Here is a 12,761-nt window from a genome sequence, read left to right as displayed (position 1 = left end):
AAGCAAGCTGCTTAAGCTTGGCTGATCATGGGATTTCTCTACAGAGACCTCTTTGTCCTATACCCCCATTTCTTCTGCCTAAAGAGTCACTCCCACCTAACTTATATCCAGCATATAGTTAACAAACTGGATCTGCCACACTGAGTCAGCAGATACTGGTCAACATTTCTCTGCAGAGTTCCAGCACTTGCTAACTAGATAGGTTCTCAGAAATCCTTGCTACCCTATTCAAAGAACCTTCCATCTCATTGACTCGTAGACATTAAGGTCAGAAGGGACCATCATGATCATTTAGTCTGACCTCCTGAACCTTGCAGGCTGCAGAATCTCACCCACCCACTCCTGTAATAGGCCCATTACCTCTGGCTAAGTTACTGAAGTTCTCAAATCTTGATTTAAAGACTTCAAGTTACAGAGAATCCGCCATTTACTCTAGTTCAAACCAGAAAGCATCCCATGTCCCACAGCGCAGAGAAAGACAGAGATCTTGTGAGTTTTTTCTCTATCTGACCCAGGGGAAAATTCCTTCCTGACCCCAAATATGGTGATCAGTTAGACCCTGAGCATGTGACCAAGACCCAACAGTCAGACACCAGGATATCACTCTCTTACTATCATTTATATATTAAACCTCTATACATTTTGAGGTATTTAAATATTATCTCCATTTTATAGATGGGAAGCTGAAGCATAGAGAGTTTAAGTGATTTCCTTGAGGTCACACAGCAATTCACTAGCAGAGCTGGGAGTGGAGCCCAGATTTCCGGACCACCTTAACCACTAGACCATGCCTCTTTTTCTTATGTAACTTTTGTGGTGCAATGTTAATCTAGATTCTAGGGTCCTCAAGACAGGGATATTTCATTTTATTAGTCTATAAAATGCCATGCATACATATGGTATAGTATAAATAATAATATAATTTTATATGTCTGTGTAAAATTGAAGTATTTCCTCTATTATAAGTGATATACTGTACGACTTGCTGAAATATTGAATGTCTACTTATTAATCTGCCTACTTGTACCCTAAATCCCAAAGTATTTCTACCCTTTTTAATTTGTTTTAATTTCTGCAGAACTCCCCGGTGCCCCATCTAATCTGGTTATTTCTAACATTAGTCCTCGCTCTGCCACGCTTCAGTTCCGGCCCGGATATGATGGGAAAACCTCCATCTCCAAGTGGATAGTAGAGGGGCAGGTACGTACATGACAGAAATCTGTTGAGGTTTCTAATCAGTAATAGATCATCTGAATCTTCCTCTGCTACTCAAATCACATTTTTGATCAGCTTCAGATACGAGGTCTTGAACAAGTGACCACTGGACTGATTGTTTTGGTGATGTTTGGTTTCTTGGGAGAGAAGGTAGAGGTTAAAACCCAAGAGAATTCAGAAGGGTTAGCCAAGAAATGGCAATGGAACAACCAGGGAGAGAAAAGGGTCATCTGTATGTTTTAATTTTTGTGCACAATGTGACAAAGTCCTCCTTTGCCTTGGTGGGTCCTGCGCTTATTGGCAGATTTGCTCACCTCAGTGATCTTCCCCATAGTCTGGATCAACTTCTCCTGTGTCTGATCAGGAGTTGGGAGGTTTGTGGGGAACCCGGGCCCACCCTCTACTCTGGGTTCCAGCCCAGGGCCCTGTGGATTGCAGCTGTCTATAGTGCCTCTTGTAACAGCCGCATGACAGCTACAACACCCTTGGCTAATTCCCCATGGCCTTCTCCAAACACCTTCTTTATCCTCACCACAGGACCTTCCTCCTGGTGTCTGATAATGCTTGTACACCTTAGTCCTCCAGCAGCACAGCCTGTCACTCTCAGCTTCTTGTGCCTCTTGTTCCCAGCTCCTCACACGCACTTCCTCTCCTCTGGCTCCTCCTCACCTGACTGGAGTGAGCTCCTTTTTAAACCCAGGTGCCCTGATTAGCCTGCCTTGATTGGCTGCAGGTGATCTAATCAGCCTGTCTGCCTTAATTGTTTCTAGCAGGTTCCTGATTACTCTAGTGCAGCCCCTGCTCTGGTCACTCAGGGAACAGAAAGCTACTCATCCAGTGACCAGTGTATTTGCCCTCTACCAGACTCCTGTACCTCACTGGCTTGAGTCTGTCACAACAGGCAGAACAAAAAGATCAACAAAGGAAACTCAGGAGCAAACTGAAAGTTTCTTGTACGGTAAATATGTTAAGACTCACACATAATATATATCTGAGGGGTCTCATTCTTTGAATAATTCAGATGGACCTATGTAAGAAGCTTTTGTTTGTGTTTTCAGGAAAACGTAAGATGAAACCTAAACTAAGCATCAGAGGAGTGTTAGTCTGGATCTGTAAAAAGCGACAGCATCCTGTGGCACCTTATAGACTAACAGAAGTATTGGAGCATGAGCTTTCGTGGGTGAATACCCTCTTTGTCAGATGCAGTGGGTATTCACCCATGAAAGCTTATGCTCCAATACTTCTGTAGTCTATAAGGTTCCACGGGACTCTTTTTCTCTAAACTAAGCAAACTCTGTCTGTTTGAAGTCCAACATTTCTGAAAAATTTTAGTAATGGAAACCTGATTTCAGATTCCTTTAGGTGAGTTTACAGACCAAGTACTATACCTTGGGTATTAGTTTATAGTCTAGAAAGGGTAAGAACAGGATGAATTGCTTTATATAGCAAATGTCCAAACATTAATGAGGTTGTGTTATCATGTAATGAAATATGTCTGTTTCTCCTATCCAGGTCTTTAGATATGTATAGGGTGAATTCTCTTCCTCATTAGTTTTAAACAATATTCCTCCTGGTTTCTGTCATTATGCCTTGGAGGAAATGTACGTATCTCAGTTCTCCTGACAGATGAGTTGTGCTGCTGCTTTCCTGCCCACGAATCTTTATAAATAATATAATCTGTTTTTAAAACCAAATGTTGGCTTTCTTCAATCAGCGTCACCACTTTAGATTTGTTGATACAATTCATTCACTTGGTAATGAGATCATTGTGAACTAATTGGTACATTTTGATCCATTGACATACACTTTATTGCATATTACAAAGTGAAATGGTGAAACCTACAATCTGATGGTTTAGCACGTTCTGGAACACCACAAGGATGTTGCTGGGAACTTGTTAATTTGTGAGCTACATTGGATCACAAAACACCATTGAAATAAAATGAATCTCAAAGTATTAGAACAGCTTAACAACAAGGGTAAAACCCTCTCCTCTGCATCCATGGAGGGTCTCAGGTGCAACAGAGCTTAGAGGCCTTTTTGTTGTGCCACGTAAGGGGATTCTTGGAACCTCAACAGGAATCCACACAGTATGCATGCTCTGAAGCCAAGCTTTACATATGCTCCTTCACAAAGAGGGATTTTGTGGCCAGGGAAGATGCAGGACCTAGATGATGCAGGACCTAGATGAGGAGTGGGACTAGTATCTGCAAAAACACAGATCCACCAGCCATATCATCCTTTATGGAAAGAGGCTCACTAGTAGTGACTGTGGAGTAGCACTCATACTGCTGTGCAGTGTGGGAGTGAGGAAGGATTCCTTCTACAATTGTTCTCTCAGAATGTCTCATCTGCACCAAACCCAGCTATTTGGACTTGATATGGTGGGAGGACTTTCCCATTAAGGCTTTAAAACTATGTTACAGTCCACAGTAATGATTTATAGTCTTTCTGATCTTTTCCATTCACTGACCTAACTGCATTTTTAATAGCATTATATTTGTGGACAAGGACCCCCTTTAACTGTAGCATTCCATGAAAAAGAACCCAGCTAAATCAGGGATGCTTTGAGCCCAAGATTTATCATTCATGAATTTCTGAAGGAATGTTTCCAGTCACTGGTGCATCTGCTGAAAGCCCCTGATGCCATGACACGGAAACAACTGCGAGTTTAAAAATAGAAATAGCTGGTCTGAGCAGGGCTTTCTTTATGCCTCTGGCAATACAGTGAGCTGAACAGCTTCTTTTGCTTCTCATGTTGTTATATTTTACCTTTTCAGAGGCTCTGTTTTAGGGTAGTGTTTTTCCTTTGTCATTTCTACTTACATTTGAATGTTACAGTAAAAGCATACATTGAAACAGCTTGTGGTTTTCAAATCTAAAGCTTTTACTGTTTCTATCAACGAGAATCAAACTTAAACATCTGATTTTTACAATATCACAAAACTGTTTTAAACTGTCATCTCTGCAGCAGTCATGACGGTGGTAATAGCTGCTGTACCAATACAATTACATTTCAGTCCTAAAATTAAAATAAAAAACCACTTAATGCTTCTTTTTGCATTATAGCAACTTAATAGTTGCTGTGCCCAGAGACTCCAGCTTCCAAATGATTCACCTGTTGTAGGGGGATGCTCAGTGGTTGCCTGTGTAGGGGGCATTGCCAGGGGAAATGGGGTGTGGCTATTGGTAGCTAAAGCAGATTTGAGTAGCCTTTAGGTTGCTCTAATATATGTTTTAGCTCCAGCCTTTGAACAGAATGCTTCATGATCAGAGGATTGCAAAGGCTGCTGTGCTGCCACAGCTGAGGATCTGGTCTTCAACCTGTTATAAATGCAGTATTGTCCCTTAGGTTGTACACTGGTCCTGGATTCCATCACCTCTGGGATGACTTGAGGAGTTGCTGCTGATTTACTCTCGTGTAATTTCGATCAGAATCAGAAGTCAATATCCATAATGTGAACAGGAAGGTTTTACTACCTACCAATACCTGGGTTCAAACTTCTGCATTTCTGCTGCCAGTGGAATCTTTGTCACCTGAGAAGTTGTGGTGGATGGAGTCTCTATGCTGCTTTACATTGATAGTGATGTCCTCAGCTTTTCCAGGAGAAATGCAGAACTCTGAATGGAGGTATGGGCATATAAACAAGGACGAAATTGATTTTGCAATGCATTGTTTTGTTTGAAACTGTCTCCATTAGTGTGCACATGAACAATGCTAGTTTACTGATTAGGGTATCTCTTAAACTTGTTATTTATAATTTTTTGGAAAACATAAAATTCTCCAACACAATTCAAGGACTTAATTCTGCAATCTTTACTTATGGGAATAATCTTACTCATTATAAAGAGTTTGATGGTCTTTAGTGAGACCACTTGTGCCAGTCAGAATTATTGGACAGGTCCCAGCCATATATCACATCACATCACAATATCTGATATTAAAAAAAAAAAAGAAATACAAGCAGTAGGACTCTACTAGTAGCTACTTAGTTAAATTTAGGAACTTAAATAATTTGGGGTTTTTTTTTCATCTTTTTAAAGTCTTTGGAGTTCCCCTTAAGCTTCATACCTGACAAACCTATCTCAGCTGTGTGGGTGTACAGTGTACATACATACCATGGAGTACTATTCCCTGCTGCATATTTGGATCACTAGCTTTCTCTTATGCAATATTAAAAGTGCTCTTTTAAGTTTCCATTTTCAGTGAGGGAGGTCATTGTTTTTATATTCTAATGTAGTGGTTTTCAACCTTGTTTCATTTGTGAACCCCTACAAAATTTCAAATGGAGGTGTGCACCTCTTTGGATATCTTGGACATAGTCTGCGGACCCTCACCGGTTGAAAACCACTGTTGTAATGAATGAAACCAGATTGGATGTGTGTAACTCTTATAATCAGGGAAAAGATGTAAAACCAGGGGACTTATGCTAGCCGGTTGTGATTGCTCACATGGATCAAGTTTCAGATATTGAGAATTGCAGTGAACTGTATGCAGCCAAGCTATGCAATAAAAAGAATGGATGAAAAAAGTACTGATTAATTTAGAATAAAGCGTCAGTCTGAGGAAACTGCAATACAGACGCTCCCTGGGTTATGCAAACTCGACTTACGGAAATCCGGACTTACAGAAAACGTTCTGTAAATCCGTAAGCTTTTTTTTTTTCTTTCTGGCATAATTGTTGGAGATACATTCCCGACTTATGCAAAATTTGACTTACACAAGGCTGTTGCTCTGGGGGCAGTACAACAATGTGGGCTCATGACAAAGCATGACTGAGGTCTCAGCTGACCAAAATATGAACTTGTACTCTCACACTGCATGTGTTCTATGGGAACTTGGTAACCAGGAGATTATTTTCCTTTATTTCTGCTTCTGCAACCATAGAATAAGTTTAATTTACTTTGAACTTTTGAATTCCTCTCCTGCACTTGGCCCACTATTCCATCTCTACTGGGTCTCCTTCCAATATTCCAAATCTTTGAGCCTCTACAAACAACTTCCATTTGTTGTTTGTAGGGCTGTCAATTAATCACAGTTAATGCATGTGAGTAACCCAAAACAAATTAACTAGATTAAAAAATAGTCGTGATTAATCACACTGTAAAAAGGATAAACAAAAGAAATTGTATTTTGAAGTTCGCCTCATACAAGTTCAGACCTACTTCTTGTTCAGACAATTGCTAAAACAAACAAGTTTGTTTATATTTACGGGAGATAATGCTGCCTTGTTCTTATTTACAATCTCACCTGAAAGTGAGAACAGGCATTCGCATGGCACTGTTGTAGCCGGCTTTGCAAATTATTTACATGCCAAATATGCTGAACATTTATATGCACCAGCCTGCTTAAACTTATGGGCTCTAAATTTTTACATTGTTTTGGTTTTGAGTGCAGTTTATATATATATATATATATATATATATATATAAATCTACATTTGTAAGTTGCACTTTCACAATAAAGAGATTGCACTACAGTACTTGTATGAGGTGAATTGAAAAATACTATTTCTTTTGCTTTTCTTTTTACACTGCAAATATTTGTAGTCAAAGAAAATAATATAACGTGAGCACTGTACACTTTCCATTTTGTGTTATAATTGAAATCAATATATTTGAAAATGTAGAAAACATCCAAAAATTACAATAAATTTAAATTGGTCTTCTATTATTAACAGTATGATTAAAACTATGATTAATTGCAACTGTTTTTATCTCACGATCAATTGTGATTATTTTTTAAATCATTTGACAGCCCTAGTTGTTTGTATATATAACCATACCCTGCCAGAAAAATGTTTCCTTCTTTCTTCCCATATATGGTAGGAGGCTGAATCAGGTAGGAGCAGGTGCAGGACATATTATATTTGATTTTTGGATGAGTGACCTTTTTAATGTCTAATACTGCATAAACTCTTTGAGCTAAAAACACTTGTTTCATAACATTGGGGAGCTTGGAATCCCAGCTTGCAAGTATGCTGATTCCCTCGTTTTGTCCACTGGTGTATCTCCACTGCGGTCAATGGAGTTACTCCTGGTTTGCACCAAGGAAAGTGAAAGGAGAACCGGGACCTTTAATTCTAACTTTGGCTGGTATTGCGATATCAAACATTAAAATCTCATCACCCTAATTTGTAGTAAATCGACATGGCATATTTCTTAAGAGGTTTATTAAAATTTATTAGCAGTAGTTTTCCTCTCTTTTATTTTGTACAGTTGAACCCATAGTACTGAAGCAAACTGGATTTCCAAACCAGAAGTACAAAAAATAGTCAGAAGACCATTTAAAAACATTTTTTAAATTTTTTTTTTGTGAAACAACCAGCATTGGCAAAGTAGAGAAGAGTGTGGTGTGGGCATGAAGGCTTTATTAACATCTGTTTGGAATAACTGACTTGTGGCTTTGCCACTGATGAGTAATATGGTCATCGCAAACTCATGTCAATAAATCCTTCATATTGCCACACACCACAATGTACTCCAAGATACATTCAGTGCCTAATATAAAGGGCATGTATGTTACTGATTTTGGGGGGCCAGTTCCCTACGAAAAATATGTTTTGGATCCTGGCTGTTGTTCCTCATTGTTTCACATTTAGATTCTCTCCATGCTGCAACCTAGTTTCATCCTGTTTCTTTCTTGCTGGATTTCCTGGGACTCTGACAGGAGTCATGTGTAAATGACACCACAGCGTGAGTGTCTTGCTGGGTGTTTTGCCCACCCATCAAAAGTTCAGTAGATTATTTTTACATTAACAGCTGCCAAGTTTGATTCACCATGGGTATCAATAATGCTGTTGCAAAGTGAGTAGAAGACTTGTGGCGAAGTATGAGGTCCCACTGGGATTAGGTATGGCAGGATGTCATGGTGTAACTATCCCCTTCAAGGGGAGAAGGGGCTAGCCTCCCTCCCCCAGTCATAAATAATTAGCTGCTTCCCTGACTGAGGGGATTGGGACTAAGGGGGTCAGGTGATAGGCTAATGAACAGCTAGTCCTCATAAAAGAGCTGAAAGAGCTCAGTTTGGGGAGGAATCACTCCTGCCGAAGTCCTGAGCCAGGATCTGCAGAAAGTTGGGTACTCCAGAGGAACCAGCCTGGGGGCCAGTGCTCTATCGTGGAGCAGGGAAGGATGCCAGAGCTCAAAAGGGTCTGAGAACGGTACTTCAGGTGAACTAGCCCGGAAGGCTGAATGTTCTATACTGGAGCAGGGAAAGGGTAGAAAGATAGCCCAGAGGAACAGGGGCTCGCAGGTCAAGCTGAAGAAAAGCCCACCAGGGCGGAAAAACCTTTTCGTTTGTTGGGCCTTTTTTTACCCCAGAAGGAGTTACATTTGTTTGTGACTTGGCTGGAGGGCCAATCTACATCTCCTAACTGACCGATATGTGGAAGGCTAAGGAGACCTACCTCAAGGAAGGAAACCGAGGCAGGAAGCACTGGCTGTGCCACACTTAAGCAATAGGAGGCTCTACGAGATGACCACAGGGTCTCAAAACTGGGGGAGTACATGCTGAACGAGAGACAGCACACACAAAGTATTTCTGCTGGTCTGAGAGAGATTTCCTGTACATATAATAGAGAATACTGTCAGAACTGGAAAACAGATTTTCATCCCAGGAAAATATTTAAGTGCTACTACAATATGGAGCCATAACGTCAGTGAGTTAAGAATGAAGTGGTAACATTAACTGAGAATTACTCTTGTTTCACAGATTAAATCAAAGTCTCAGTGTCAATGGAGCTATTTAGATTCATCCATTGTATAAGGTACTTCTCTTGAGGTCATTTTCACTTTAGAGCTTGGTAAATAAAGTGTCTGGAACTCTGACAGTTTTATACCTTTGCCAATCTTTAAATAAAAAATGGCTGAATCAATTTTAAGTATTCTTTTGTAAGGAAAATATTGCATCTGGGCTGACAACATCTGTACCCAATTTCCTCCCAAAGTGACTTCAAATGCCTGTTTATAAACCTCTGCAATGAAAACTGACATACCATGAACTATAGCTGAACACAAGTTGCCTCTAGAACATATACAGTATGTCTACACTACAGACAGACACCCATGGCTGGCCTGTGCTGGCTGACTCAGGCTCTGGCTAAGGGGCTGTTTAATTGCAGTTCAGATGTTTGGGCTCGGGCTGCAGTCTGAGCTCAGGGACTCTCCTACCTCGCAGGGTCCAAACCTGAATGTCTAGAAAGCAATGAAACAGCCCCTTAGCCTGAGTCCCACAAGCACAATCCAGCTGGTATGGGCCAGCCATGGGGTTTTAATTTCAGTGTAGATATACCCATGGAAACATGTTCCATTTACAGCAGTTAGTACTTGATAACCATTCCCAGGTTTGGAACCATTTCCACTCTTTGTATTAGCATTTCTTGTAAAAGTGAAGAGGCGAACTCCTCTGATTTTTCACTCCAATATTGAATGATGATTGGTTGGAATTATAAATCTGGTACTGTTCTATATTGTCTGGTTTCTAAAAGCATTACCCTCTCTGTGATAATTCCCTTGGCAAAGGGACTGGATGGCTGAAGAGTTTGGCAACAGAATGGAGCCTTAAGCACTTAGGGCATCAGTCAAAATGCAGCCATGGTTGGAAATGAACAATAGCTATCGTTATGTGATGGCTGATGTTTAGTGGCTTAAAAGGAATGAGTTGATGGGCATTATTATATTTGTAATGCTGTAGCACCCGCAAGCCCCAGTCAGGGTTGTGGACCTGTTGTGTTGGGCACTGTTCAGAGGCAAACTACACGACAGTCCCCAGCACTGAAGAGTTTACATTCAGATAGCAACCGAAAGGTCTGCAAAGGGCATTATAAGCAGGGGGCATTCCCGTGCTGCTTCTACTGCAGTACACACGTGTATCTGTGTGGGTGTTTTCCAGACTTAATCCTTTCCTAGAGTTGCTTTTATTGTTATCTAGAACAACAACAACAAAAAAACATAAGCCTTAACCTAAACTTCCTCCTGTTCCTAAGGAATTGTTTTCCCTGAAGGACCCCTCTGTCCCTGCCCTGTTCTCTCTACTGGAGAAAGCTCCTTTTATACTCCTTTGTTTGAAGATGATAGAACACTTCTAAACTGACACCAGAATGATTTAGCAAAAATAACTGCATCTTTGTACAGGGTTGGTCTTAGAACCACGAATCAGGATGAATCACTGAAAAAATTCTGCATCTCTGTATATGAGACATCAAAACAGTTAAAACAAAAGCCCACCTTTACACATTCTATTGTAAGCCTGATTCCTAACATTACTGCTAAATTCATAAATTCTTCCCTAATTAGCAGTGGCCTACAACAGTATTTGTCTGTCCAGTCATCCACAACACCCTCCAGTTTTCTTCATTTGGCTCTTACACGGGGGAAGTGCACTCAGAGTCCTACTGTTAGCTTCAGTGGAGGTTGGCTGAGGCCCTGTATGTAAAAGTTGCCCTCCTGCTGGTACCAGGATACTGGAAGATGGGTGGAACGTTGGCAGGTTTCCACAAAAGGAGTTCTCTGAGTCTGTATTCTGTTTTTCTTCAAAGTTCTACTGAGAGGCCTGAGCATCTCCTGCAGTTGTTTGCTTCTACTAGTCCTGCTTTCATCCCCCTCCCTGTTTTTATCTTTCACCAGTGTACAAGTCTAAGCAGGGTTAATAATTACTGTCTGTAAAGCCCATAGCCTCCAAGGCCCTGAAGCAGGTAATATGCCACCTGTTACCCAGCTGGCTTTCGAGTGAGGAAACTTCCAGTGTGCCAGACTGGTCCTGGGTCTGCCCTTTCTCAGAGACTGCACCAGTCATCCTTGTCTGATACAGAAAGCTTTGTTCTGATGTGGGGTTTCACTTGGGACATCCTTTCTGAGTCTTGCCAAGATCTTAAACACACAGAACCATCACTGTTATCCAATCAGTGAAAGATCCTTAATGTCTCCAGTTTCACAGCCAGCTGGTAAATGCATACCTGCAATACAGGCAGGGAATTGGACACCTCTCAAGCTTGATTCAGTGTCAATTGTTTACTAAGTCTCATGGGCCTCTGTGGTTGAACCATGTGGTCCTTAATGTGTATTAATGACCTGCCTGCTGCTGCATATGGATTGAAACCTGTGGTGTGCTTTGCTGTGCAATAAATATTCCAAAGGGCTATTATGGTTCTTAGGATTTAAAAAAAAAAAGAATCTAAATCACTGCAGAAGACAGAAAAAGAAATTTTGCTGTCTTTGAAACATTGTGGATTTTTACTACATACTTACTGCGGCACTTTGAGGTGATATCATTAAGAGCCAGGAGCCTTGCAAAAATAACCATTTGCCAAAGATTTCCTACAAAATTAATTAAAAACGCCTTATAGAAAGTATTCTCTGCTTTTGTCCTAAACATTCAGCAGCCTCTCCATTTGGAGTTGTTAAAGAAAACTTATCTTTTTATCAGATATTTATTCCTTGGGCTCAGTCTGGGGCTGCTCATTTTCAGAGTGGAGATATGACTTCCGATGCCTTCTCTATGCTTCTGTGCCCTGGTACTTTGCAAAAATCTCTGTAATATAAAGAATTGGGATCTTCGCACAGAGTGTTCAAAATTTCTCAGACTTTATTTTTTCTGTAAGAAGTTTCTAGTTCTTTTCTGTGAAGTTATCATTGACATCCTTGGGACTGGCCCTAGGTATCTGAGAGACCTCCTCTCCATCCGTGACCATGACTCTCCATGAAAGCTGTTGTCTGCCAGAATGATGACAAAACCAACCATTTTCTGAATCAAGTGCTAAACTCATTTCTTCAGTTCAATTTTCTCTCAATTTCTCCATACACAAGATCATAGACACACAATACACCAACTCATACCCAAACAAACAAAAAATCTATAAATTAATCAAGCTACTTCTCCTATAGGAAGAAAGAGAGAATGAGATAGAAATTTATTTCTGTTTTAAATAGTTAGCAGTGCTAGATACTACAGTGATGGGGCCACATGATAGACAATGTACACTAGTACACAGTAGCTGTCCAGAGTCTGTTGCCATAAAGAGTAAACCACAAGAGTGCTCACTTCCCTCGTTTAAAGAGGCACAGAAAGGTAAGTGGAATACAGAGTTACAGTGTGGTGTTAGTGGGTGTGAGATTATATTTGAGGGCTCTATCTGAGACCGTTTCTGCTGCACTCCTGAGTCACCACGCTAATAACTCATCCTCCTCACTCTCTTTTCCAGCTCCCTCCCAAGATCCTTGCTACTGCTCTATCAGGCCTGGCCTGGTCTTCAGCCTACTGTTGCTGTCAGCTTCTGAGACCCAGTGAAAGACCCTGTCTCCCTGCTTATCTATTAGTGTCTCTCTTTTAAGTCCTGATTGTTCCTACTTCAGTTTTAACCTGGAGATGGCATGTGGAATGTAATGCTTTAAATTCCCATGTCTCTTCTGCCCCTGCTAGCAGTACGCTAGCTGAGGGGCTGTGCCGAGCTGGCTCTTGGCCACAGACAGTGGTTAATTAATACAGAGCGCAGCGTATAGAGGAGTGTGGTCTCAGCACAGCACAAAGCTCCTTTGTTCTTTGTCTT

General features: G+C 40.8%; 1 protein-coding gene and 1 long non-coding RNA gene across 5 annotated transcripts in view; one reads left to right on the top strand and one right to left on the bottom strand.

Moving 5' to 3' along the window:
• LOC127057566 (uncharacterized) overlaps positions 1-2,034 on the bottom strand; it is a 477,062-nt gene extending 475,028 nt beyond the window's left edge. Inside the window, exon 1 of the long non-coding RNA XR_007776121.1 lies at positions 1,885-2,034. This is a non-coding gene — a long non-coding RNA (uncharacterized LOC127057566). The remainder of the gene's footprint in view (positions 1-1,884) is intronic.
• Positions 1-12,761, top strand: part of SDK1 (sidekick cell adhesion molecule 1) — a 672,152-nt gene that overhangs the window by 544,694 nt on the left and 114,697 nt on the right. For all 4 annotated transcript variants that reach the window (XM_050966275.1, XM_050966276.1, XM_050966274.1 and 1 more), the window contains one exon: positions 1,079-1,200. In XM_050966275.1, coding sequence (XP_050822232.1) covers positions 1,079-1,200 — 122 coding nt within the window. The remainder of the gene's footprint in view (positions 1-1,078; positions 1,201-12,761) is intronic.

Source organism: Gopherus flavomarginatus, chromosome 9 (genome assembly GCF_025201925.1).
Source record: "Gopherus flavomarginatus isolate rGopFla2 chromosome 9, rGopFla2.mat.asm, whole genome shotgun sequence".
In the NCBI taxonomy this organism is placed as follows: domain Eukaryota; kingdom Metazoa; phylum Chordata; order Testudines; family Testudinidae; genus Gopherus; species Gopherus flavomarginatus.
This window is presented reverse-complemented; position numbering and strand designations above follow the sequence as displayed.